We start from the raw sequence: 26,968 nt of genomic DNA, 5'->3' as shown, positions 1-26,968 counted from the left end.
AGGGAATCTGCTTGTAAAGTTTGGAGTGAAATGTTAGAAGCCAAAATTATAGTTTGTACTGTATTGTTACCAGCAAAGCATCTACTATATTGTATACCTGGCCTTCATTTCTAATTCCAGTTCTTTGTGGATCCAGAACTAGTTGGAACAATGACAGGGATTGGTTTACTGTTCTTATGAGGTGACGGCTGTAAGATTGAATTCACCATAATGTTTAACTGCTTAATAAATGTCCACAGGGTATCAAATACCAGGTCATACAACAGAAATATTGACAGAAGTGGGTTTACATATTCATGTCCACATTGTGGAAAGACTTTCCAGAAACCAAGTCAATTGACACGACATGTTCGAATACACACAGGTAAGGTGAATAAATCCACAGAGAAAGGTATTTAAAAGTGCGTATAGTCTTGAGAGATTCTAATTTTTACTAATTGCTTTGTTTTTGCTTTCATATGTAACCTTTTTAGTTAAATAGGATAACTAAACTCCTTCCAACCATTAATATTCATTCCCAGGAGAACAGTGTGATGCCCTGGGCTCCTACTGGGAAAGAAGAGAGAGAGAGAGAGAGAGAGAGAGAGAGAGAGGCATAAAATGGTTCCTTCATAGAAAGAAAGGCATAAAAATGGTTTTTGGTGCATTTTAATAACTGCAAATATTAATTCCACATATGTATATATTAAGTACCCAAGGCATGAGCATTGCACCCTCCTAAAAGTCTTAGACACCTTTTAATGGGAAATAGGACTAATGAACATAAGTAACTATTCACTAATAGGCAAAAAACCTTGCGGTTTAAGAATGTAGCTATAGCCCACAGATATTTCTATCAAACTTTAAAAAGCCGGGAAATTGGGCAGCTATAGTGAATGCACCAGGGGAGCAGGAGACCTGACCTCCTGTCTGAGATATTGGACTGACTTACAAATTGGTCACAATGCAAACACAATTTGGGTTGGTCTTTCACAGTCCAATCCACTTGCTGTGTAGCTTGGAAGAATTTGGTAATGTGCCTCTGAGCATATGGTGAGTGGTGGCAACACCTGCCATCTCCAAAGACAGAGAATTATATTTTTGTATGTTTGCTGGTGTTCTTCTTACTTTGCTTCTTTCCTGTGTTAGTAATGTTTCTACAGAGAATGTAAACTAGAAAATTTTATTTCCCTCATTCATCCTACAAATCTGTGTCAAATTTATTTTTATTAATTTCAAAGCCTTTTTATTGGTCAGTGTCATATGATGGTGAACACAGCCTTTTGTGTTTCAAATAGGAGGTTGTGTTCTATTTCTATTTTGGGTGCATTAACAGTTGAATCTGAAACTGCAGTTTGATGTAAAATCAGACTGATTACAATATGTTGCTACTTCAGCAATGACTCTTAGCTGTTGGAAAAAAGAGGATGCATGTTTTCAGCCTGCTATGTTTAAACCACTTCATTTAAGGCAAGGTGGGCATGGTCAATTAAAAACATAGAGCACACCTAGAATTTTGCTAGAATATATTTCGCCTCCCATTGTTTTAACTTGTGCAGATTGAGACACACCTGAGGTCCACTGGAGACTATTCTGCAGAATAGTTAGTGCCATTGTTCCACAATTATGTATGGAGGTTTTTTTAGTGTAAATTTTGTAGCATTGCTGTACTTCACATACTCACAGAAGTAGAAACAAAAGAAAATGATTTACTATAGGAAACTTCACTAAAATTGCAAAGTAAATCAGACATTTTTCCATAGGAGGTATCCCACCAAAGCGGGTAGTGACTCCACCTATCGTCTGAAGGCAAGAATGTTTCTGAAGTCAAGACTAGGGGCGTCAGGCCCCTCCCACTCTCCAGTTCATTCTTGCCTTTGTACCGAACAAGTTTGAGATTATTGCTTAGCTTAGATAAGTCTTTCGTGTTTTTGTGACAGGGTGGGAGATTTCTGTGTACTTCTGTACGTTTTTGTCCTTCCCTGTCTTGTCTTCGTCCTTTATTTGTTTGTTCACACCTGTTTAAAATTCAATTGTTTCCCCTGGGGATTTTCTTGCAGGGTTTCTATTTTCCCCTTGATTCTTCCCCAGTGAGCGCCTGACGGTGCTTCAGAGAGACCGCAGCTGCGGTCCTCTCTTCTAGAGGCGGTGGACACTAATTTTTACAGGAGCTTGTTGCTGCAGCTCCTTGCCTTTCTGAACGGCCATTTCTGGAGACCGCGGCTGCGGTTTTCCCCTCCTCAGCAGGCGGCCGCTCACTTAATCCGGCAGCCTGCCCTTACAGCTCTCGCGCCGCCGTCCTCCTCCTCTTTAACCCTTTTGCGCCAGTTTCAAAGCCTGCGCCTGCAGTTTTCCCTATTCAGTGTCCACTATAGTTGAACTATCCCACCTCCCCCCAGCTCGGTCTGCAGCATTTTAAAGCTCGCCTCGACCGCCTTCAGAGCCTGCGGCTGCGGCTCCGTCTTTCTCCTTGCCAGCTGAGACTGTCCCGCGGCAATAGAGAGCTAGGCCGCTCTCTAGCTGCGATCGTGCTTATCAGCCCCCCGCCATTAGATCGTCTCCTTTGAAGGCGTTTTTTGAGCTCTTCGGTGCTTCCCTAACTGCCATTGCTTCTTCACCAGTTTCTAGCCTTTTTTTGATTGGCCCTTTTTCCCGCTTCTTTCCGTGGGCGCCATTTTGACTGTCCGTTTTCCCCCGCTCTTTCTGCTAACCCACTAGTATTGCAAGGGGGCCCCCCCTTACACGGGCTGTGGATAGCAGAGTCCAGAATTCCTGTCAGCTTCCCCTGTGTGATCTGCCCCTGTTTGTGTGTTACAGATAGGCTTCTATCACTTTATATAGGTTCCTTTATTAACTCTGCTTCTGCTGCTGGCCCTGCAACTATTTGATTACTGCTGCTATCTGAACCAGTACAAAGACTGTTACTGCTACAGCTCCTGTGCATCTGTGCCTGTTTCATCAAACTATTAATACTGCACTATGGTGCACCAGACTAACTGATACCTAGTGCGCAAGGCGCTGATACCATATAATCCCTGTCTGGACTGTACATTCTGCCCCATCCGTGGCCGTGTACAAAGGCTGTTGATACCATACAAGCTGTTTGGACTGTACATTCTCCCCATCCGTGAACGAGTACTATAGCTGTTGATACTGGGTTAAGCTGTGCAAATATTACTTCTGCTCTATATTGTACCCCACCTGTTGATACTGTGCCACGCTATCTGGACGTGCATTCTGCCCCATCTGTGGCCGTGTACTAAGTCTGTTCATAGTGTACATTCTGCCCCATCGTGGCAGTGTACTTAGCCATCAGCCAGTGCATTCTGCCCCAGTCATGTGCCGTGTACTGAGCCTGTTCGGGTCTGTGCATTCTGCCCCAGTCATGTACCATGCACTGCTACCCTTAAAATATATGATGGCAGAACAGCCAGAGACAACCCAGGCAACCAAGCCGAAACAACAGCCAGAGGCAAACCAGACGACCAAGCCTAATCCACCTAAGGCGGTCAAACATAAGCATGCTAAAGCGGCTGCCAAAACCAAACATCTTTCCAGCCACAGCACAACCAAGCAGCCCCGCTATGTCTCTGTTCCAGTCCCAGAGGGGTCAACCCATGCACACTTAACTACCCTCTTTCATTCTCCTGCTGCGTCCTCTGATGAGGAGGACTTTCCTGGTTTTGCTGAGCAGCCAACGGTCACCCAACCCGGGGCTTACTCTTCTTCACTACCTTTGGGGCCGTCCGCACTTCCACCTATCCAAGAGCAACTGGCTACATCTCCAGGACTGCAGCTGTCCCAGGAGTTCATTACTCAACTTCAGGGCATGCTGTCGTTTTTCACTCGGAGACAATCACCATCGCAAGTTCCTGCTAGACCTCCACACAGTGGGGACCAATTTGCTCACAGTGAGACGAACCCTTCATGTTCCCCAAATCCGTTTGACATTGCCAGGGGCAGGTTTGTTGATGACATCTCTTGTGCGGAGGAATCCGCATTCGTGCTGCAAGACGAAGGAGACGACTGGAGTGACCATTTGGAACATGAGCAGGATACATCCTATCGTCTCTTCGATGCCTCAGACTACCTGCCTCTTGCGCGCAGAGTGTTGAACACCCTAGGCCTTCAATCCACTCCCACTGCAGCTGCTACTCCCGCTTTAAAAGGGGCCAGGGTCTTGAAATCCCCCGCTTCAACAGAACACTATCTTCCTGTGCCAGACTCCATCGCTAAACTGGCCAAGGATGAATGGTCTCACCCTTTACAAGCACGCCGATTTAATAACATTGCGGACAGATTTTATCCTTTGGCCCCGGACTTTTCTACCAGACTGGCCGTCCCTGGCATAGACGAGCCAATTTCCAGCTTAGTTTCCAGATCTCTTTTGCCAAGAGAAGGAGAATCTCATTTAAAGGATGCCACTGACCGCAGACTGGACTTTGCTTTACGCAAGACCCATGAGGCCATCGCCTTTTCTTTGCGTGCTTTTCCACAGGTAGCCTGCCATCAGATCGAGTACTACTGCCATCTAGCGTCCAAAGGCAAAAATGCACTAGAGTCAAAACCTGGGGCTCGAGCCCCTCCCACTCCAGTCTTCATTCTTACCCTCGTCCGAGGCAGTTCGAAATTTAGACAGAGCGTAGCTCCTTCTAATCCTATTGTTACTCTCCTTATCGTTTTCACCTTACTCTCCTCCTTATCGCTTCCCCTCTTCACGTTTGCGTCGGAGTGTGTCCAGCAGCGGCTGCTGCTTTCTCGTTTTAGCGGGGGCTCCGCGGCTGTGGTCTCCCCCCCTCCTTTTTTCAGTTTATAGTTATTATTTCCACTTTGTTGTCACTCTCCTCCTTATCGCTTCCCCCCCCCTCACGTTTGCGTTCAGAGTGTGTCCAGCAGCGGCTGCTGCTTTTTTCGTTTAGTGGGGGCTCTGCGGCTGCGGTCTCCCCCCCTTTTTTCAGTTTTCAAACCTCTACGTTGGGTAGCTCGTGGCTACGGCTCCCTCGTAGCTCTTGTTTGTGGGCTCCCTCATAGCTCTCGTTTGTGGGGGCTTTGGCGGCTGCGGCTCTGTTTGTGGGGGCTTTTAGTCCCGGCTCCCTGAAGCCTGCTATAGCAGTCTCTTTTCCCGCCACCGTTTTTCGCGGCCGCCATTTTTATTCAATCTACTCTCCTTAAAGGCTCCTACGTTTCCCTATCAGCCTGGCTGCTCATCCAGCCCGGCTTGGGCTTATTTAGGCTACCCTATATCGCCCCTCTCATCCTGCTTCTAGGCTCCTGTTCTTTTTGCAGCCACCTGCTTTGTGGTCCTACCAGGCGGCATATCATTTCAGCTGCCTCTTGGCCGTTTTTCAAGCCCTAGTTAGGTGCTCCGATATTGCGGCCGCCATTTTGTTTTCGTTTTTTGCCGTTTTTTCCCTTTCATTACGTTTTTAACTTGTGAGACTTGTGTAGTCTCCTGTTACCAAAATATTCACAGCTTGGGAGACCTGAGTTGTCAGGTGATACATATATTATCAGGTGATACATATTATACCACACCTTCCCTATGGTGTGTGTGTATGTTTGTAGGTGCACTTCCAATTGACTTATGCTCCACCTATAGCTGGCACATTATTTAGTCTGTGCACCTTGGCGATACCGCACCTTCCCCATTGAGTGCGCGTATCTCGCCCTGGCCACACTGCGCTTTTACAATAAACATATCTCCTCTGGCAGTGTAACTAGCGGTCTCGCACCTTCCCCATTGTGTGCATGGACTTAGCTCGTGGCCAAGTTGGCAGTGTAACTAGCGGTCTCGCACCTTCCCCATTGTGTGCGTGGACTTAGCTCATGGCCAAGTTGGCAGTGTAACTAGCGGTCTCGCACCTTCCCCATTGTGTGCGTGGACTTAGCTCGTGGCCAAGTTGGCAGTGAAACTGCGGTCTCGCACCTTCCCCATTGTGTGCGTGGACTTAGCTCGTGGCGAAGTTGGCAGTGTAACAAGTGATCTCGCACCTTCCCCATTGTGTGCGTGCACTTAGCTTGGGGCCAATTTTAGCTGAGTCATTAGTTTCCTTGTCCTGGGCGTACTCACTCTTGACTCCTGGCATACTGTCCGTAGTCTGTCCTATACTATTTCTACCTTATCTCTGTCACCCTTATCTCTGTCACTGCTCCTTTTCCATTGTGTGCGTGATTCAGAGATTGACATGGCGGACTTGAACCCTGAGGTGACAATATCCCCTGAAGCAAGTCGTCCATCACCACGCCAGCCAGTTAAAAACAAACACGCCAAGGCAAAAGCAAAGACTAAACACCTGTCTGGTCACAGGGCGACCAAGAGACCACGCTATATATCACCTCCACTTCCGGAGAAATCTCGCCATGCTGCCCCTCCTGAGCTTTTCCAGTCTCCTTCTGAGTCCTCAGAAGAAGAGTTTGCAGGTTTCCCCAGCCAAGCTCCTCCTCCGCCTGTGCAGCCTCAAATTCCTCTTCAGGAACAGGCACCACCATCTTCCACTCCTCCAGGGATACAGTTGACTTCTGACTTCCTGCACCAACTACGAGAGCTACTGGGGTGCCTATCCCAACCTCAGCCTTCTCTACTATTGTCTTCTCAGCCCGGAACCTCGCAACAACTCAGCTCTGCGAGACAACCTGGCGACAATATTGACGCTCCGCTACCCTCTCCTAACCCATATGATGTGGCCAGGGGTAGATTGGACGTAGAGCAATCTCAGACTGATGACTACATGAACGTCTTTCAGACTGACCTGGATGAATGGAGTGGAGAATCTGACCCGGAGGAGGAGGTCTCTTATCGCCTCTTTGATCCGGCGGATTTCTTGCCTCTGGCTTACAGAGTCATGGACACCCTTGGCATTCAACCAGAACTTATACAACCGGTTGCTCCTCCTGTCAAGGGTGCCAGAGTTCTCAAGTCCCCCAAATCAGTTCAGCACTTCATTCCCGTGCCAGACCCCATTAACAAACTGACCAGAGAAGAATGGGCCTGCCCTCTTTGTCCACGTCGCTCCTCATCCTTAGCCAACAAGCTCTATACCCTTGCCCCAGAATTCATGGCCTTTCTGAACGTCCCGGGGGTGGACCAAACTATTTCCAATCTGGTATCTCGGTCCCTCCTCCCAAAGGAAGGCGAATCTCAGCTCAAGGACCCCTATGAAAGGAGGCTTGACTTTGTCTGCCGTAAGATACATGAGGCTTCCGCTCATTCTATCCGGGCCTCTTCTACCACCTCTATTTTCTCACGGGCCTCCATGATGTGGTTAGAGGATCTCCTTGACGATCCCAACCCGGATCCCGCAAAACTAAGGAAAAGTCTCCTCAAGCTACACAAGGCTGCTGCATTTGTGGCGGACGCCACATTAGACGCCTTCCATCACGGTGCACGCGCACTTGCGGCCAAAATTGTAGCTCGTCGTACCCTATGGCTCCAACATTGGGACGCCGATTCGACTGTCAGAACCAACTTATCCTTAGCACCATAGTCGGGATCTATGCTCTTCGGCGAGGACGTACTCAAAGCAGTCCTTGTCGACCCCAAGGACAATCGTAAACCTGCACTAGCTACGGCCAAAAGGGACGACCGCAGACCCGTACAACGGTTTACCCCTTACTGTTCTTTCCATCCCTTTCGGAGAGGACGACCTGGTGGACGAGGACGGGACACCAGGCCTACAGATTTCCGTCCCTCCAAGGCACCCTGGCCCAGACAACGCTTACAATACAGGGGCCAATACCAAAACAGGCAGGCATACGGCAGAGGAACCCGTCAGTGCAGGCAGTTCTGACTCCATCCCCATTGGAGGCAGACTCTCCTTCTTCTCCAGCATCTGGCTAAACTTGACAAACATCTCCTGGGTCAGGCTCCTCTTCACCCAGGGCTACAATATAGAATTTTGGCGGACACCACCGGACAAATTTTGCATCTCCCCCATCTCCAAGGCACGCAAAAAGGTTATGCAGGACGCCATACGACATCTACTAGAGATAGCCGCTATAGAGCCTGTTCCTCCATCCGAACAACTACAAGGCGTGTACTCCATCCTCTTTACGGTTCCCAAGCGAGACTCCTCATGGAGGGCGGTCTTAGACCTCAAGGGCCTCAACCGCTTCGTCAAATACCGCCACTTCAAGATGGAATCTCTGGCATCCATTGTAGAGGCTCTACAACAAGGAGACTTTATCGCATCCATCGACCTGAGGGACGCTTACTTACACATCCCAATTTGCCCGGGTCACAGACGGTTCCTGAGATTTGCACTAGGCCACCTCCATTTTCAATACCGGGCCCTTCCATTCAGCCTCTCCTCGGCCCCCCGAGTCTTCACCAAAGTGATGGCCACCATGCTGGCGTATCTCTGCCTCCAGGGGGTCCACATTTATGCTTATCTCGACGACCTTCTCCTCCGAGCAGGCTCCCGGGACTTGGCCAACAGGCAGATCCAGTTCACCCTAGAGGCTCTACACTCTCACGGTTGGCTGATCAATACCGAAAAGAGTCATCTCCAACCAACTCAGCGCCTCCAGCACTTAGGTGCAATACTGGACACATCCCTAGCCATGTTCTTTCTGTCCCCAGACCGTATTGCTTCCATTACAGCCATGGCAACCTTACTTCTACATCGCTCCACAGCAGATGTCATGTTTCTGGCCCAGTTCCTCGGGGCAATGATTTCCTCGATCCACATCATTCCGTGGGCCCGACATCATTCAAGACCTTTACAATGGGCTCTCCTACCTTTTCAAGCGGACATTTCCATATCCAACCATCGCGTAATTCCGCTGGGCCAATCTCTGAAGCAATCATTCCGCTGGTGGGTATCCACAACTTCCCTCACCAAGGGGACACCGTTTCGGGACCCAACCAGAGTCCTAATCACCACGGATGCCAGTCTGTCCGGCTGGGGAGCCCATTGCAACTCTACCTTTGTCCAAGGCGTGTGGTCAACCCAGGAACTAAGTCACAACATCAACTGGCTGGAGCTCAGAGCTGCTCATCTCGCTCTGAGACACTTCTAGCCACTATTCGCTCTACAACATGTCCTCATTCGGACGGACAATGTTTGCGTGAAATCTCACATCAACAGACAGGGAGGCACGAGGTCCAGGGCTCTGCAGGAGGAAGCGACACGCATCTTTGACTGGGCCGAGTCCGAGCAGAACACCTCAGCGGAACTCTAAACGTTACGGCCGACTGGCTCAGCAGGCAAACGGTCCATCCGGGAGAATGGAAGCTACATCCGGCTGTGTTCTCCCTCCTTCAGCGACGGTTCGGCCCCCTCTCGCTGGATCTCTTCGCCTCCAGCCACAACTGCCAACTGCCTCGTTACTTCTGAAGGTACCTAGAGCCAACGGCGGAAGCAGTGGATGCTCTGACGACACCATGGCCACACGGGCTCCTGTATGCTTTCCCGCCTATATCACTCCTAGGCAGGACATTGACAAAACGACTCGAACGGACACGGATCTTACTCATAGCACCTTACTGGCCTCGCAGACCCTGGTTTTCGGACCTCCTCTTGATGTCAATGGCGGATCCCTGGACCCTTCCAATCAGGCCGGATCTTCTCTCCCAAGGACCAGTTTGGCATCCAGACCCGAACTGGCTGAGCCTGAGAGCTTGGCTTTTGAGCGGACACAGTTGATCTCCGCTGGTCTTTCTCAAGGGGTCATAAACACTATTTTAGCATCAAGGCGACCGTCAACTACTCGAATCTATCAGAGTACTTGGCGTGCTTTTTCCAGCTGGTGCACTTCTAAAGGTTTTTCAGCACCCCAAGCCACTGTACATCACGTTCTACAGTTCTTATACAGAGGCATGAAATTGGGACTCAGACCAAACACTCTACGTAGACAGGCCTCCACCATCTCGTCAATTCTGTCTGTTTCTTCATCGGCTGCACCCCTGGGCACTCACCCGCTCATCAAACGCTTTTTAAGAGGAGCTACCCACCTCTCGCCAGTTGTACGTCACCATTTTCCATCCTGGAACCTCTCCAAGGTTTTGCAGGCATTACAGCGACCTCCATTTGAGCCGCTTGCCTCAGTGCCTCTTAGAATGTTGTCTTTTTTTTTTTTTACAATAATTTTTATTCAAATTTTCATAAAACATACAAAACAAAATCATAAAACATTCAAAGACAAAAAACAAAACAAAACAAAAATAATTAAACAAAAATAAAATAAAATATTGACTTCCCATTTGTCACAGATCAAATCAGTTATAGGTCTACAATATATAACAATCCTGTCTCTTAAATCATATTATAAAATCACTTTCCTCCAGTAGTTATCTTAATTAATCATCAAATCTCATAAACATTACTTTATTCTTTCCACAAAAAGTCAAAGAGAGGTTTCAATTCTTTAAGAAATATATCTATCAATTTTCTCCAAATAAATATGTCAATTAATCCATCTCGTTAATTATAATAATCTTATTGTCATAACCATAGTCCAAATAAACATTTCGATTAATCCATCTCATCAAAATCTGTTAGGTTCAATAATTTCAATAGCCATTATTCCATTATCCCTATTAGTTCCATCTTCCATCTTCAATAGTCCTGTTAAGTCCAGTAATTTCAGTGTCCAATCTTCCATTATCAGTATTCCATAATAATCTTGCTGTCGTAGCCATAGTCATATAATAAGAGTCTGATGGGAATTTCCTCTATCCCAAATATTTTCTTGCCATCCATTCTGAATAAGTTGCTGAAATACTGTTGTAAAGTCATATCTCTGTTCTTCTTTTTTACAAAATGCACTGGCTCATCTCTTGAGAGTTTTTCCATTGTCACATGGCTGCAGTTAATTCCATAGATTTTCTCTATATCAAACTCCATCACGTCATTCCAGTCCAAAAGATTATCCAAGCCATGATAACTTTATCTCTAATATCTTCATTAATTTCTTCAGAGATAACGTTAAATTCCAAACAGTAGATTTTATTTCTAAAATCCATAAACTCCAGATCTTTTTCCAATTCCACATTTGTTCCAATCTCCAGGGCTTGTATCTTCCCTTTATTTTTTCTTTTCTCATCTCTGATCTCATTCTCCTCTCTCACAGGATCCCCTATTTCTTTAAACTCCTGCGTCATTTTGCTCAGTTCAATTTTCAGCTCCTTACTGTCGCAGGGTTTGTTTCGTTATCTCAATCTCATCCATTATTTTCTGAAACATAGTTACTTCCAGATTCTCAGCCACTTTCTTGATTGCCATTTTTAAAACCACGAAAACAAAGCAAAACAAAAATAAAGAAGAACCACTTCTTATTTCAGCAACAATTGGGTTAATATTCCAGGCTTGATGACATCACAGTATAAACAGAGCAGCCTGCCTTATCTCTCTATGTTCAAGAATGCAAAACAAATTTAGTTCCCAGCATCAAAACAGCTAGTGGCGTCGTGAAGAAGCAGATTCGTCAAAATAAAATAGACCAAAAAGAGAATAGTCCCAGACAATATAATATTCCTCGGAATAGAAATCAGGAATAGAAATCCCTCTTCTGTTTATATCTTTAGAATGCACTTCCAGAACAGCTTTTTGCGACAGAAACAGAGATAAGCTGTTAATTTCGTGAATAACAGAGAAGAGTTATAGCTCACCCAGAAGTTGTCCAAAGCCGATCAATCTGACAAATCTCCTTTGGCTGCAACAATTTAAACCAAGTAAAAAAAATAATAGAAAGAAGGGTGCTTGCCTGTTAGTCCGTTCTCTCTTTAAAGAAAAGATAAACGTATCGCTTAAACAGATAGAGCTTGTTCGGAAGTCCGTCCGGCATTGTTGGCTGGACCTTATCTCATAAATTAATGAAATCCAGTCCTCCCAACAAAAACAGGCTTTTGAGGTTGATCTCTACGTTTCTCCCTGCCCGGGAGAAATTTCATCAGTCAAAAAAAAAAAGTTCTGACTGATTTATATCTGAATAAGCTTCTTTTGAGGCGGGAGCCCATCCCAAAAGCAGGCACAAGCGAAGTCACCCTTCCCAGAAGTCAGACTGTTGTCTTTTAAAGTCCTTTTCCTCGTGGCTATCACGTCCGCGAGGCGGATTTCGGAGTTACAGGCCTTGTCATCGGCCCGTCATCTCTGCGTATTCCATAAGGACTCAGTAGTTCTGAGGCTGGATCCATCCTTTTGCCCTAAGGTCAACTCAATCTTCCACAATAGCCAGGACATTGTGCTTCCATCCTTCTGTCCTAAGCCGGTCCACCCCCTCGAAAAGGCCTGGCATTTGCTAGATGTTAGGAGAGCGCTCAAAGTTTACCTCTCTCGCACCCAAGACTTCCGACAGACAGAAGCATTATTTGTATCCTTTCATCCAAGAACTTTGGGAAAAAAGGTGTCCAAATCAACTTTGTCCTGTTGGCTTCGAGCCTGTATCTCTATTGCATATCAGTCACTTAACTTACCAGTGCCGTCTAACATCACGGCTCATTCGACCAGGTCTGCTGCCACTACGGCGGCTTTCATAACTAATGCTCCTCTTACAGACATATGAAGGGCGGCAGTATGGGCTACCCCTAACTCCTTTGTGAAGCATTATAAGATTGATCGCTATGCTTCAGCTGACGCCTCCTTCGGGAGACGTGTCCTCCAACACGTCCTTTCTGATTTGTAACTTCCTAGGAATCCCTCCCTATTAGGGGACTACGTTGGTATATCCCGATCTGATGGCAGGCTACCTGTGGAAAATGGTCCCTTGGACCCACCTGAAGGGTGATTTTCACAGGTACGCCTGCCATCACGTCCCTCTCTTGTGGGGGATTTCTGGGGAAATTCGTTCAGTGGTCTGCATATAGTTCAACCTATAGGATTCGTGCTCTGTCTGGTTTGCTTTAGTTAAAACCTGTTCTTATGTTGCAAGTTCTATGATATTTGCTGTGTATAATTTCTTTGCTGCTTGGGCTTTTGCCCTTTGGTTACTTTCAGATTTACCACTTCGGACTCGTCATCATGAAGACTTGAGTGGGAGGGGCTCGAGCCCCAGGTTTTGACTCTAGTGCATTCTTGCCTTCGGACGCTAGATGGCAGTAGTACCCGATCTGATGGCAGGCGTACCTGTGAAAATCACCCTTCAGGTGGGTCCAAGGGACCCATCTACATCAGCCTCTATTTTCGCCAGGGCAGCGATGATGTGGTTGGACGACCTCATCGACGATCCAAATCCAGATCCTGTCTCTCTGCGAAGATCGCTACTAAAATTGCGCAAAACAGCTGCTTTCGTAGCTGACGCCACCTTGGACGCGAATCAGCTAGGAGCACAAGCCATGGCGGCTCAGGTTGTTGCCCGACGGACCCTCTGGCTCCGTCACTGGCAGGCTGATTCTACTGCCAGAGTTAATCTATCACAGGCACCTTATGCTGGGCCATTACTTTTCGGCGAGGAGGCACTAAAGGTGGTGCTTGTTGACCCTAAGGACACTCGAAAACCTGTCTTGGCCACCGTCAGAAACATTGAGCACAGACCTTCTAGACGCTTCGCTTCGTACCGCACGTCTCAGCCTTTTCGAGGAACGTGGCCCGGGGGACGAGGCCGTGAGTTCCCAACATATGATTTCCGCTCCTCCAGAGGAGGCTGGAACCAATGTTTCCCGGGTAGAGGTCAGTACCAGGGCCGCAGAGGCTACTCAACGTCCTCATGCAGGGGAGGGTCTCAACAGCGCAGACAGTATTAATATAATACCAGTTGGGGGCAGACTTCTTCTATTTGGCAAGCATTGGCTACGTCTGACTCAGATCTCCTGGATCAGAGATCTTTTTTGTTATGGATATGCAATTGAGTTTTGGGCAATACCTCCAGACAAGTTTCATCCCTCCCCTTGTCCCAGGGCACCAGCCAGGCATTGCATCATGCAGACTGCGATACGTCACCTCTTGGACATAGTGGCGATAGAGCCAGTCCCTACTGCAGAGAGGTCGGAAGGGGTGTACTCCCTCCTATTTGCTGTGCCCAAACGAGATCTCTCATGGAGGGCGGTATTGGATCTCAAGTTCATTAACCGTTTCGTAAAGTATCGCAGGTTCAAAATGGAATCCCTCCACTCCATTACAGACAGCCTGCACGAAGGAGACTTCGTGGTTTCTATCGATCTAAAGGAAGCGTACCTCCATGTGCCTATTTGCATAGCCCACAGAAAATTTCTTCGTTTTGCCTTTGGCTCCCAGCACTTCCAATATCGCGACATGCCGTTCGGACTCTCGTCTGCTCCGAGAGTATTTACCAAGGTGCTACTCATACTAGTGGCTTACCTTAGGCTTCAAGGGGTCCACATCTACCCCTATCTGGATAATCTTCTAATATGGGCGAATTCTAGGGAGCGGGCTCATCGTCACCTAACACTCACGCTACATGTCTTACAGGCCCACGGTTGGCTAGTCAACTTCGGCAAAAGCCATCTACAACCAACCCAACGTCTGCAACATCTAGGAGCAATGTTGGACACCCTGCAAGCGACTGTGTTCCTGTCCCCAGATCGCATAACTGCTATCACAGACATCGCAAGATCTCTGATGCACAAAACATCCGCAGACGTCATGCTTCTAGCCAGGGCGCTAGGAATGTTGGTGTCCACCATTCATATTATTCCATAGGCTCGAGCTCATACTCGCCAGCTACAGTGGGCCTTGCTGCCGTTCCAACACGACATTGCCAGCTCAAACCATCGACCAATTCCATTGAGCCACACACTGCATTTGTCATTCCGCTGGTGGACAAGGGTAAAACATCTCACCCAGGGCACTCCGTTCAGAGAACCCCACAGGACTGTCATCACCACAGATGCCAGTCTCCTCGGTTGAGGGGCCCACTGCAACTCTCAGTATGTTCAAGGGGTTTGGACCGCAGCAGAGCATCAATTGGCTGGAGCTAAAGGCTGCCCACTTTGCTCTGCTCCATTTTCAATCTCTGTTCCCCTTGGACCATGTCCTCATTCGAACCGACAACACGTGTGCGAAATCACATTTAAACAGACAAGGAGGAACGAGGTCGTGTTCCTTGCAGTATCTAGCTTACCTCATCTTTGACTGGGCAGAACAAAATCTACAGTCCTTGAAAGCAGAGCATCTCAGAGGTATTTGGAATGTGACAGCGGACTGGCTCAGCAGACAACAAGTCTTTCCAGGAGAATGGAAACTTCATCCGACCGTTTTCCATCTTCTCCAGCGTCGATTCGGCCTCTTCTCAGTCGACCTGTTTGCTTCCAGTCGCAATTGCCAGCTCCCCAGGTACTTCGCACGATACCTGGACACGACAGCGGAAGCGGTGGATGCTCTGTCAATACCGTGGCCGGATGGCCTGTTGTATGCCTTCCCTCCCATTCCACTGCTAGCCAGAACCTTGAGGAAGACGAGGCGTGAGAGGGTACGACTGGTTCTGATAGCACCATATTGGCCCCGTCGACCGTGGTTCTCAGACCTTCTTGCAATGTCAGTGACGGAACCTTGGACACTCCCAGTCAGGCCAGACCTCCTATCCCAGGGCCCAGTATGTCATCAGGACCCCAAGTGGCTCAACCTAACAGCATGGCTTTTGAATGGCGACATTTGAGGTCGGCTGGACTGTCGGACGCTGTCATTGACATTATTCTAGCCTCGAGACGACCATCCACCACCCGTATATATCAACATACTTGGGTGGCTTTTTCCAGGTGGTGTCAGACTCAGCACCTCGATCCTTCACAGGCTACAGTACAACAAGTGCTGCAATATCTTCATAGGGGCCTCATGATGGGACTTAGATCCAACACATTGCGTCGACATGCGTCGACTCTGTCGTCCATTCTTTCAGTGTCCTCCACTGGTGCCCCTATTGCCTCACATCCGTTCATCAAACGATTCCTCAGAAGCACTGCTCTACGCTCACCGGCTGTAGTCCACCATTTCCCCTCATGCAGTCTGTCAAAGGTTCTGCAGGCCTTACAATGCCCTCCCTTTGAGCCCCTCAGGACTGTGCCTTTATGTCTGCTGTCCTTCAAGGCACTGTTCCTGATTGCGATCACTTCTGCGAGACGAGTGTCGGAACTGGGTGCATTGTCTTCTGCTCGCCATCTCTGTGTATTTCACAAGGATTCTGTTGTGCTGAAAACTGATCCTTCCTTCTGCCCCAAGGTCAATTCAGTTTTCCATTGCAACCAGGACATTGTTCTTCCTTCATTTTGTCCGAATCCTACCCATCATCTAGAGAAGGCTTGGCATTCGTTGGATGTTCGGAGGGCTCTCAAGACCTACCTCTCCAGGACCCAAGATATACGACAGACTGAGTCTTTGTTTGTATCCTTTAATCCACGTTCTTGGGGCATAAAGTTGCTAACTCTACCTTATTCCGCTGGTTGAGAGCATGTATTACCTTAGCTTATGAGTCCCTTAAGCTTCCTGTTCCACCTAGTATAACAGCTCATTCTACTAGGTCAGCTGCCACTACGGCTGCTTTTGCTACTAATGCTCCTGTTGCTGATATTTGCAGAGCAGCCGTTTGGTCTACCCCACACTCGTTTATAAGGCATTATAAAATAGATCGTTATGCCTTTGCCGATGCCTCTTTTGGCAGACGAGTGTTGCAACAGGTTCTTAATGATGATTAGCATGTGGGTGGTCCCTCCCTGTTATGGGCTGCTTTGGTACATCCTGCTTTAATGGCCTACGTCCTATGGAAAATGGACCATTGGTCTCACCTGAAGGGTGATTTTCATAGGAGGTAGGCCATCATGACCCTCCCAGTTGGAGGAAACCTGGATGCCTAGATAGTCTTGGGGATTGTTTTTGATATCCCTGTTGTGTTACACTATTTTATTACGTTTATTAGTGAAGTCAAGACTCCTATTACGGTTATGTTAGAATCATATTATTATGAATGTTGCTATTATGTTATGTTCTTGCCGGTAGGCCCGTTGGCCCTTTTTCCTGCATTTTTAGATATCTCTCTTTGGACTCGCTGCGAATGAACTGGAGAGTGGGAGGGGCCTGACGCCCCTAGTCTTGACTTCAGAAACATTCTTGCCTTCGGACGATAGGTGGAGTCACTACCCGCTTTGATGGCCTACCTCCTATGAAAATCACCCTTCAGGTGAGACCAATGGTCCAATTTAAAGTGACCATTTGAACTATATCAACTGTCTTAATGTTGCTTCCTCCCTGCTAAAACATGATCAGCACAGTACATGTCTTCTTTCTATTATTTGGGCTGATTGCAGGTGTTGCCACCACTCACCATATGCTCAGAGGCACATGTTACCAAATTCTTCCAAGCTACACAGCAAGTGGATTGGACTGTGAAATACCAACCCAAATTGGGTTTGCATTTTGACAAATTTGTAGGGCAGTACAATATCTCAGAGAGGAGTTCAGGTCTCCTGTTCCCCTGGTGCATTCACTATAGCTGCCCAATTTCCCTGCTTTTTAAAGTTTGATAGAAATATCTGTTGGCTATAGCTACGTTCTTAAACTGCAAGGTTTTTTTTGCCTATTAGTGAAATTCCCTGCTTTTTAATCCGGGAGGTAAGAAATGGGATCCTGTGCAAGTTTGCTGAGAATGGATTGATCATTTGCATGCTTATTGAGTTCAGTGGGATTTACTCCCCTGCAATCATGCTTAGGATAGATGAAACTGACCACAGGGGATGGGGAAGAGGGGAGGAGGAAGGGGAGGAAGGAGGGGAGGAGGGAGGGGAGGAAATGCAGAGGGGAGGACTGGGATGGGAGCAGGCTGGATGGGGAGGGGAGGAGAAGGACAGGTTTGATCATTTGCATGTTTATTGAATTCAGTGCGATTTACTCCCGTGCAATCATGCTTAGGATAGGTAAAACTGACTGGGGGAGAGGGCTGGAGTGGGCCAGGGAGGAGGAAGAAGGAAGAGGGGAGGAGAGGGGAAGGAGGGGAAAAGCAGGTCTGATCATTTGCATGCTTATTGAGTTCAATGGGATTTACTATGCAATCATGCTTAGGATAAGAAAAACTGACCATGGGGGAGGAAGAAGGGGATGGGGATGGGGAAGGAATGTATTGGAGGGGGTAAAGGAAGGGGGAGGAGAGGGCAGGTTCGATCATTTGCATGCTTATAGAGTTCAGTGGTATTTACTTCCATGCAATCATGCTTAAGAAAGGTAAAACTGACAATGGGGAGGAGGAAGGGAAGGGGGAGGGAGGGGCAAAGGAAGGGGAGGGAAGGGGCAAGAGGGAGGGGATAGGAGGAAGGAGAAGGGAGGATGGGTTTGATCGTTTGCATACTTTTTGAGTTCAATGGGATTTATTTCTGTGCAATCATTTTTGAAAATGGAAATGGACTGCCTTCAAGTCGATCCCGACTTATGTTGAACCTGTGAATAGGGTTTTCATGGTAAACAGTATTCAGAGGTGGTTTTACCATTGCCTTCCTCTGAGGCTGAGAGGCAGTGACTGGCCCAAGGTCACTCAGGGAGCTTCATGGCTGTGTGGGAATTCGAACCCTGGTTTCCCAGGTCATAGTCCAACACTGAGCTGGGGGAGGGGCAAGGAGGGGAGGGGGAGGTGATTGGGTGGGTGGGCACTGGGCAGAGGGGAAGCCCCTTTCTAAAAGGAAAATATTGTGAACAGTATCATTGTTTTTCATCATTTCCCCCACCTTTTTATTCTACAGCAGGCACATGTAGCCTCCCACCCAAATTTAAACCAAAGCTGTCCCTGACCACATCCACACCAGGCCTTTATTTCACTTTGGACAGTCATGGCTTCTCTCAAAGAATCCTGGGAATTGTAGTTAGTGAAGGGTGCTGAGAGTTGCTAGGAGACGCCCTGTTCCCCTCACAGATCTTCAGTCAGAGTGGCTGACTGTTAAACCAGTCTGGCCACTGGAGCTCCCTCAGTGGAATAGGAGTCTTCTCTTGGCACCCTTCACAAACTACACTTCTCAGGATTCTCTGAGGGAAGCCATGACTGTCTCATGTGAAATCAAAGTCTGGTGTGGGTGGGGGCCCCTGATTAGCCAAGCCAAGCAGCTGTGAAGCTTTTAGAACACTGACAGTTCTTACTGAGCATGCCCCGCGTTATCATAGGCTGCCAGCCAAAATGTATTAAATTAATTAAAAATCAGCCGGGCATTTTTTTAACTTTTAAACTGCAGAAGATGAATGTCAGAGTATGGGGCAAGGTCAGTAACAGGTTTACAGGTACTCTGTGAACATGGCTGATTTTTAATGAATTTCAACAGATTATGAGAACTCTGAGAGAAAAAAGTCCAAAAGGGCTCTGGGTTTCCCCCCCTCTTTGTAGACTTTGAACTCTTGATTCTCTGACTGTTTTATGTAACACCTTGCGGTTTAAGAACATACCTATAGCCCATAGATATTTCTATCAAACTTTAAAAAGCAGGGAAATTGGGCAGCTATAGTGAATGCACCAGGGGAGCAGGAGACCTGACCTTCTCTCTGAGATATTGTACAGCCCTACAAATTTGTCAAAATGCAAACACAATTTGGGTTGTTCTTTCACAGTCCAATCCACTTGCTGTGTAGCTTGGAAGAATTTGGTAACGTGCCTGAGCTTATGGTGAATGGTGGCAACAGATTAATGAATTTCAATAGCTTATGAGAACTCTGAGATAAAAAAGTCCAAAAGGACTCTGCGTTTCCCCCCTCTCTTTTTAGACTTTGAACTATTCATTCTCTCTGACTGTTTTATGTATCACCATGAAAATTGAGAGTGTTGTTAAGCAAGTGTTTCTGAGTTCAGGACTATAAGATTTGTAAGGTTTTGTTTTAAAATGAGATTATGGGAAGCATCAGAATGGCTTGGGGGGTATTTTCAATTTAACATTGCGGAATGTGAAAAATCCACGCCGGCTATAGTATACAGCCACACTTGTGGCTGTATAATACAGATATGCAGAAATTGTATGAATGGGATTTGCTTGTATAGGAGCAAGTTTTTACTAAACGTTTTGTGTTGAATGGGAGAAATGCACAAAATACTAAAAATGTCCAAGGTTCAGAATTGTCCTCTGCTGCATGTACAGCTTATGTTCTGAGCCATGTAAGATTAGTTTGCTTGTGCAAAATTTAAATGGCATAATGTTTTGAAAAATAGACCTTACAGTTTCCCACACAAGGTCGTTTATGGAATAATTTGTAGTTGTTTCAGGCAAATAGCTTGCTACCGCAACCTGAGGTTTTGTTGAGCTTTTCATTTTGTTCCTCCTTCCCATCCCCCACCCCCGCTTTGGGTTTCTGACCCCATTTTACTTGTTGCTTGGTAGTGCTGGTACAGTGCAAAGTTGTGATGTTATGCAAGGAATGAGCACTTGCTTTTTGAAGTTCTAGATATACTCAAGCTGGCTTGTGATGCATGTTGGCAGGCAAGCTAATATTATATTTTTAGGCTGTACAGCACGCATATTTATTTAAAATATTTTTCTCTATATATAGAATTATGCAATTTTAGATAATATTTTGATATTTAGTCTGATCTTGACAATCAAAATTTACCATTTTGCCCATTCATTTATATACATTATTTAATTTTAATGAAAGACAAATTTTAATTCTCAGACATATGGAAGAATGCAGTTTCATAAAGACCTCCATGTGAAATGCAGAAAATGAACACAAGAGGTCAGACTTGCCCCTAATTTTAAAATTAAACATTTCAATTCCCCCTCAAAAGTGAAATATATCTGATTTTCAGGGCTTCTTGTGTATATATTGAGGAGTCAGATATTTTAATCAATGTAAAAGACATACAGGCTGTCATAGCTCACTTTAGATTGGCTTGAAAATGACCCAAGATATTTCCTTAAAATCAGGAGTTTGGTTAATTTCTGGGTGAATCTGATAAATTTTCCTATTGTGGCCTTTCAAAGCTGTCCTCATGCCACGGATGGTGAACGTCCAACCTTCAACCCAGTCACAGCCCCCCAAGGGGTCCAGTTTAGCCTGTGAGGCCATTTTCCCAAAATCATGCTCATGAACTGGACAAGGTTTAATCCTGCCTTGGCTGTATGATCATATTCCCAGCTGAAAAACAAAAACAAAATTGCACAGCCAAGGCAGCAGGATTTAATCCTTGCTGACCATCTAAGCAGAGATTAAAGCCCTGTTAAAAAGCACTCTTTGAAGTAGCCAGGGGTGTAGCGACGGGGGGAGGGGGAGGGGAGAATGAGGGCATTGCCCCCCAAATGAAATTTTTCTTCAGTTCCCAAGTTTCTAGCATTTAGGCATCCAAAGAGGGGGGCAGGGCAAAGTTACCAAGGGAATGCGAACTCAGTAAATACGAGTTAAAAGTGTGAATGAAGTGAACACAAGTCTTCATGGATGGGGGAGGGAGTTGGCAAACCTAAGGATCTGCAATTGGAGGAGGAAAATGCAGGAAGTATTGTTATGCACTGCGGAGCATCTTCTCCTCCCCTGTAGTGCTCAGCCAGCCTCTGGAGGTAGTGGGTGTTTATTAGTGCCTAGGCTTTTGGGCTTAGACTATACAGCAGTCCAGGGCAGACCTGAGAAGAAGCAGAGAGGTGAGTGAGCTGGCTCTTCAAGGCCCAGGAAGTCTAAATGAGACCTTACTAACTTAGCCCAGGCAATGGGGAGCTGGAATATTTGTGTGTGTGTGTGTGTGTGTGTGTGTGGGAGGAATTTCTTCCTTAGTTTGTTAAAAAAAAAGTTGAAAAATAGTAATGTACCTTATTTAACTTTTCTCATGCAAACATATGTACTGCCAAAATAGGGTGTGTGAGATTTGATGATAGAGCCATCAGAAGCAGTGTTAGCTGGCTGGCCCAGGGCCTTTCTGTAGAACAGAGATTGTGTGCTTGTACAGTTAATTCTAGAGTTTTCTAAAACATTGTACCTGTACAAGGAAGCCTTTCCACGCATGCACACTTTGTATGTGCAGGACTCACCTTTGATGCATCTATAGCTGTGTGTGAAAATTCATTCTCAACTTTGACACATTTTGACACCATACAGGTGTTCAGTTGTTTATCAGAGAAAAACAAACGTCATAGAATAATAGAGTTGGAAACGGCTTACAAGGCCATTGAGTCCAACCCCCTGCTCAATGCAGGAATCTAAATTACAGCATATCCAAGAGATGGCTGTCCAGCTGCTTCTTGAATGCATCCAGTGTTGGAGAGGCCACCACGTTCCTAAGTAATTGGTTCCATTGTTGTACTGCTCTAACAGGACATTTTTTCTGATGTTCAGTCGAAATCTGGCTTTCTGTAACTTGAGCCCATTATTCCGTGTCCTGCACTCTGGGACGATTGGGAAGAGATCTTGGCCCTCCTCTGTGTGACAACTTTGCAAGTACTTGAAGACCATGATCATATCTCCCCTAAGTCTTCTCTTCTCCAGGCTAAACATACCCAGTTCTTCCAGTCTCTCCTCATAGGGCTTTGCTTCCAGTTCCTTGATCATCCTCATTGTCTTCTTCTGAACCTGTTCCAGTTTGTCTGCATCCTTCTTAAATTGCAGTGTCCAGAACTGGACACAATATTCAAGATCAGGTGTAACCAGTGCTGAATAGAGGGGAACTAGTACGTCACTCAGTTTGGAAACCATAGTTCTGTTAATGCAACCTAAAATAGCATTTGCCTTTTTTGCAGCCACATCGCACTGTTGGCTCATATTCAGCTTGTGATCAACGACAATTCCAAAATCCTTCTCACATGTCGTATTGCTGAGCCAAATATCCCCCATCTTATAACTGCACCTTTGGTTTCTTTTTCCTAAGTGTAGAATTTTGCACTTATCCCTGGTAAAAGTTATTCTGTTTTCAGCCCAATGCTCCAGCCTATCAAGATCCCTTCGAATTTTGTTTCTGTCCTCCAGGGTATTAGCTATTCCTCCTAATTTTGTATCATCTGCAAATTTGATAAGCATTCTCTGCACCTCCTCATCTAAGTTATCAATAAACATGTTAAAGAGCATTGAGCCCAGGGCTGAGTGCTGTGGTTTCCTGCTCATTACTTTCCCGTTGAAAAGGAACCATTGATAAGCAATCTTTGAGTACGATTCTGTAGCCGAAGGTGGTTCTACCTGATAGCTGTTCCATCCAGCCCACATTTAGCTAGCTTGCTAATCAGAATATCATGGAGCACATCGTCAAAAGCTTTGCTGAAGTCAAGATATATTATGTCCACCGCAATACCACACTCTACCAGAGAGGTTACCTGATCAAAAAATGAGATAAGATTACTCTGGCGGGATTTGTTCTTGATGAATCCATGTTGACTTTTAGTAATCACTGCATTGTTTTCAAGGTGCTTGCAGATTGACTGCTTTATAATTCGCTCCAGAATTTTCTCAGGGATTGATGTCAGGCTGACTGGTCTGTAGTTCCCAGGTTCCTCCTTTATGCCCTTTTTGAAGATAGGGACAACATTAGCCTTCCTCCAGTCATCCGACACTTCAGCCATACTCCACAATTTCACAAAGATAAATACAGTGGTTCTGAGAGTTCTTCAGCCTGTTCCCTCAATACTCTAGGATGCAGTTCATTGGGCCCTGCAGATTTGAACTCATTCAAAGTAATTAGGTATTCCTAATTAGGCCTGTCAATCTCAATCTGCAATCCTGCCCCTTCAGCTTCACATTTGCCAGGAGGATCATAGATCCTCTTTTGAGAGAAGACTGAGCCAAAGTAGGATTTGAGCACGTCTGATTTTTCTTTGTCAACTGTTATCATTTTGCCATCCTCATTGAGCAGCTATACCACCATTTTGTTAATGTCTTTTGCTATGGATGTACCCGAAGAAAGCTTTTTTGTTGCTTTTACCATCTCTCACTAACCTCAGCTCATTCTCAACTTTTAACTTTCCTGACCGTCCCTGAAATTCCGTGCTATTTGTCTGTACACTTCCTCTGTGACTTGGCCTTTCTTCTACCTTCTGTATGTGTCCTTTTTGTCTTCAGGTCATCTCTAAGCTTTTTGTGACGCCACATTGGCTTCTCCTGCTGTCTTCAGGCAGCAAACGTAGTAATCTTGGCTTTTGAAAGTATCATATTTGAAGGAATTTCAAGTGAACAGTTCCTCTGCAAGTTTGCAAAGAAATCATGGCGCATTACTGAACTTTATTAACAGTTCAGATCATTATGGTAGGATGACTTGCACAATATACATTTACTTCTTAGTCAGTTATTTAGTTTGCATAACTATTTTGTATGTGGAAAATATTGTATTTTAATTTGATTTGCGTTTTATAAACTTCACAAATCATAATTCCTAATTAAAATGCATAAATTGGGTTTTATTTTTGTCATTACTTAAGAAAATGTGCCCCCCCCCAGAATCCTCTTTTGCAGTGACCGATGTCCCAACCCTTCTGCCCTCCCCCCTATTTTTGTCTCTGCCCACCTAATGAAAACTGTCTCACTACACTCCTGGAAATAGCACATGCATACATACGTGCACTACTTCAGATAGGCTTTTGCAGCTTTAAGATGGCTCCTGTGCTCCTCTTTGCTCAAACAGGAGTGTAGGGGCTGCCTTAAAGTCTCTGTGATTGGGCAGATACAGGGGGAGGGGGAAACTTAGAAGAGGCTTTTCCAAATCTTCCCCTCCCCCTTTAAACCCCCGATCGCAGAGAATTAGAAGGGAAGTGTGGGGGGGAGTGTTGGCAAATGCTAATATAAATCTCCCCCCTCCTTTAAGCCTCTATGATCAGGGAGTTTAAGGTGGTGCGGGAGATTTGCAAAAGCGTTTTCCAATCTCCCTGTGTTTCCCTTAATACTCAGCGATCAGGGACTTAAAAGGGGAGGGGAGAAACTTGGAAGAGGCTTTTACAAGTTCCTCCTCTGCCTTTAAGTCCCCGATTGCGGAGACTTAAGGGTAGTGAAAGTGTTTTTGACAGTCATGTGATGTCATCATGATTCTGTGTGACTGTCAAATTTGGCCTGCAAAGCAGATCCTGATAAAGATCTGGGCCATGGAGCCAAAAATGTTCCCCACCCATGCTTTATGCAAATGCTTGGAGACAGTCATCTCATCAGTTAGCATTGGAGTGCCTTTGAAAGAGTACCCCTAGGAAAGTTGCTTCTGGGGGGTACAAGCCCACATTGTGTAGAGCAGTCAGGGTAATTGGGTCTCCTGTGAGATGTAGGTTTTGTTCCCTATTCCATCTTTGAAGAAGGGCAGCTCTCCAAAGGAGGAGTAAGTCAGGAAATCTCTAGCTCAGATGTTCATCTCCAAATTTTGTTCTAGCTCTGAATCTAGAGAACTTTAGTGCTATCTCTAACTCAACATTCATTACCATTACATAGACTGAAATTATTTCTTATTGAATTTCTGTGTTGTACCTTGAATCATTGTGTTTGAAGATGGTTTGTTTATAGCAGGGATTCCCAACCTTTTTGCGCCACGGGACAACTTCGATAATTTGAGAAATTCTCCTGAACACCATAAAGCAACTGTTATGAGGTCCTGCCTAAACACAAAATGCCTGCTGAGGTGTCCTGTCTTGTAGTCAGTTTCTTGTGACTTTATGACAAGAGAGAAGTTGAGTTTGTTCCCCAAATAGCGAATCACATATTTGCCTCCAGAAAGCACAACAAAACACAAAAGGAAACAGAAAACAGTCAAAACCCAACCATAGCCACCAAAAAATCCCAGTCCCCCACCCCAAGCCACAAACAGGCAAAATCCACACATCTACCCCAAAAGCTATGCTAAGAAAAAAAGCCCAAATGCCACAAATAACGGGTAAACGTCATCCCCAAAAGCTACAAATGCAGGCAACTCCCTGCAAATAGACAGAGCACCCCTTCCATTCCCCAAGGTTATGAAGTAGCAACAGATCACTGCAATGGTCCCACTCTCCTCCTTTCTGTTGCTGGGAGGAATGTCTCTGGGCCCATGGAGCCTGGAGATTTTCTGGGGAAAAGGAAACACAGGGTATGGCTGCTGGAAACCTGTAGTTTGTTTTCCAGTGGGAAAAGAAAAGAAAATCTTGCCCCACATTGTAATTTTTTTTTAATTGGGAAAGGCAGGGGATTTCTACAGGTTAAACAGGGTGTCTGATTGTGCCCCTGGGTGTCATGTTGGGGACTCCAGATTTATAGCCTGAAGCTTGATAATATGTATATGCTCAATATTTTATTCTGCTTTGAGAGTTTCATTTTTAATTATTTAAGTACTTGGTAAAATGGAAATGGAATCAAGAATTTTTAATTGAATGCAAAATATTTATAGGTTGCCTGCATTAATGTGCTTAGGGTGCAGCTTAATAAAAATATGAGCCCCTTCATTTACTAAGTTTTCTACAGGATTGTGTCTGACCCTTCCCCACTCGCAATCTTATTCCAGCCCAACCCTACACGTAATCCAACTACAGCCAAGCTGCATGCTTGGAGTAATGGGACTATATGCTCTACTGGAGTGTATGGATGACCTCCCATTGCTACTTCAAGTCCTGTTTTACAGTGGCATGGTGCATTTCTTGAGCATCTGCAGATTGGGAAAGCTGAGACGGATGTGTCTTGGAAGTCTCCAGGACCGTTTGTTCTTGTAGAGGCCAATGCACCCGACTTCACATGCGGACACAGTGGGTGGGATTATATTTTAAACAATTACTTTTTAGTGATGTAACAAGTACACAGACTAGTATACTTTTTGATATATAGTTGGGGAGAAAGAGGAGACAGAAAATTATAATCTTTGGGGGAATTCTTTTACATATGTAGGTTTGTTAAATAATGTGGACAATTGCTTTTTTAAACCGTGTTGTAATTATTGCTATATTTTATTTTACTGTTTTATACCAAAATTAATATATATGGTTTTAATTTAATGTTATTTGTTACTAATGAGAACACATCTCTATGTTGTGTGTGTGTTATTTATTTTTTAGGAGAAAGGCCATTTAAATGTAGTGAATGTGGGAAAGCATTTAATCAGAAGGGGGCATTACAAACCCATATGATTAAACACACTGGTGAAAAGCCCCATGCATGTGCCTTTTGTCCTGCAGCCTTTTCTCAGAAAGGCAATCTTCAGTCACATATTCAGAGAGTTCATTCAGAGGTAA

At 45.7% G+C, this 26,968-nt stretch overlaps 1 protein-coding gene across 8 annotated transcripts in view; it reads left to right on the top strand.

Moving 5' to 3' along the window:
• The window catches only part of ZNF236 (zinc finger protein 236), a 131,266-nt gene that overhangs the window by 11,759 nt on the left and 92,539 nt on the right, over positions 1-26,968 (top strand). For 6 of the 8 annotated variants that reach the window (XM_061594212.1, XM_061594203.1, XM_061594231.1 and 3 more), the window contains 2 exons: positions 240-364; positions 26,792-26,964. In XM_061594212.1, coding sequence (XP_061450196.1) covers positions 240-364; positions 26,792-26,964 — 298 coding nt within the window. Of the gene's footprint in view, positions 1-239; positions 365-16,903; positions 17,044-20,498; positions 20,562-26,330; positions 26,490-26,791; positions 26,965-26,968 lie in introns of those variants that run through there. The other 2 variants (XM_061594262.1, XM_061594255.1) reach the window with 2 other exon arrangements.

Source organism: Rhineura floridana, chromosome 1 (assembly GCF_030035675.1).
Source record: "Rhineura floridana isolate rRhiFlo1 chromosome 1, rRhiFlo1.hap2, whole genome shotgun sequence".
Classification (NCBI taxonomy): Eukaryota; Metazoa; Chordata; class Lepidosauria; order Squamata; family Rhineuridae; genus Rhineura; species Rhineura floridana.
Note: the sequence above shows the minus strand (reverse complement) of the source record. Positions and strands in the feature narration are given on the sequence as shown.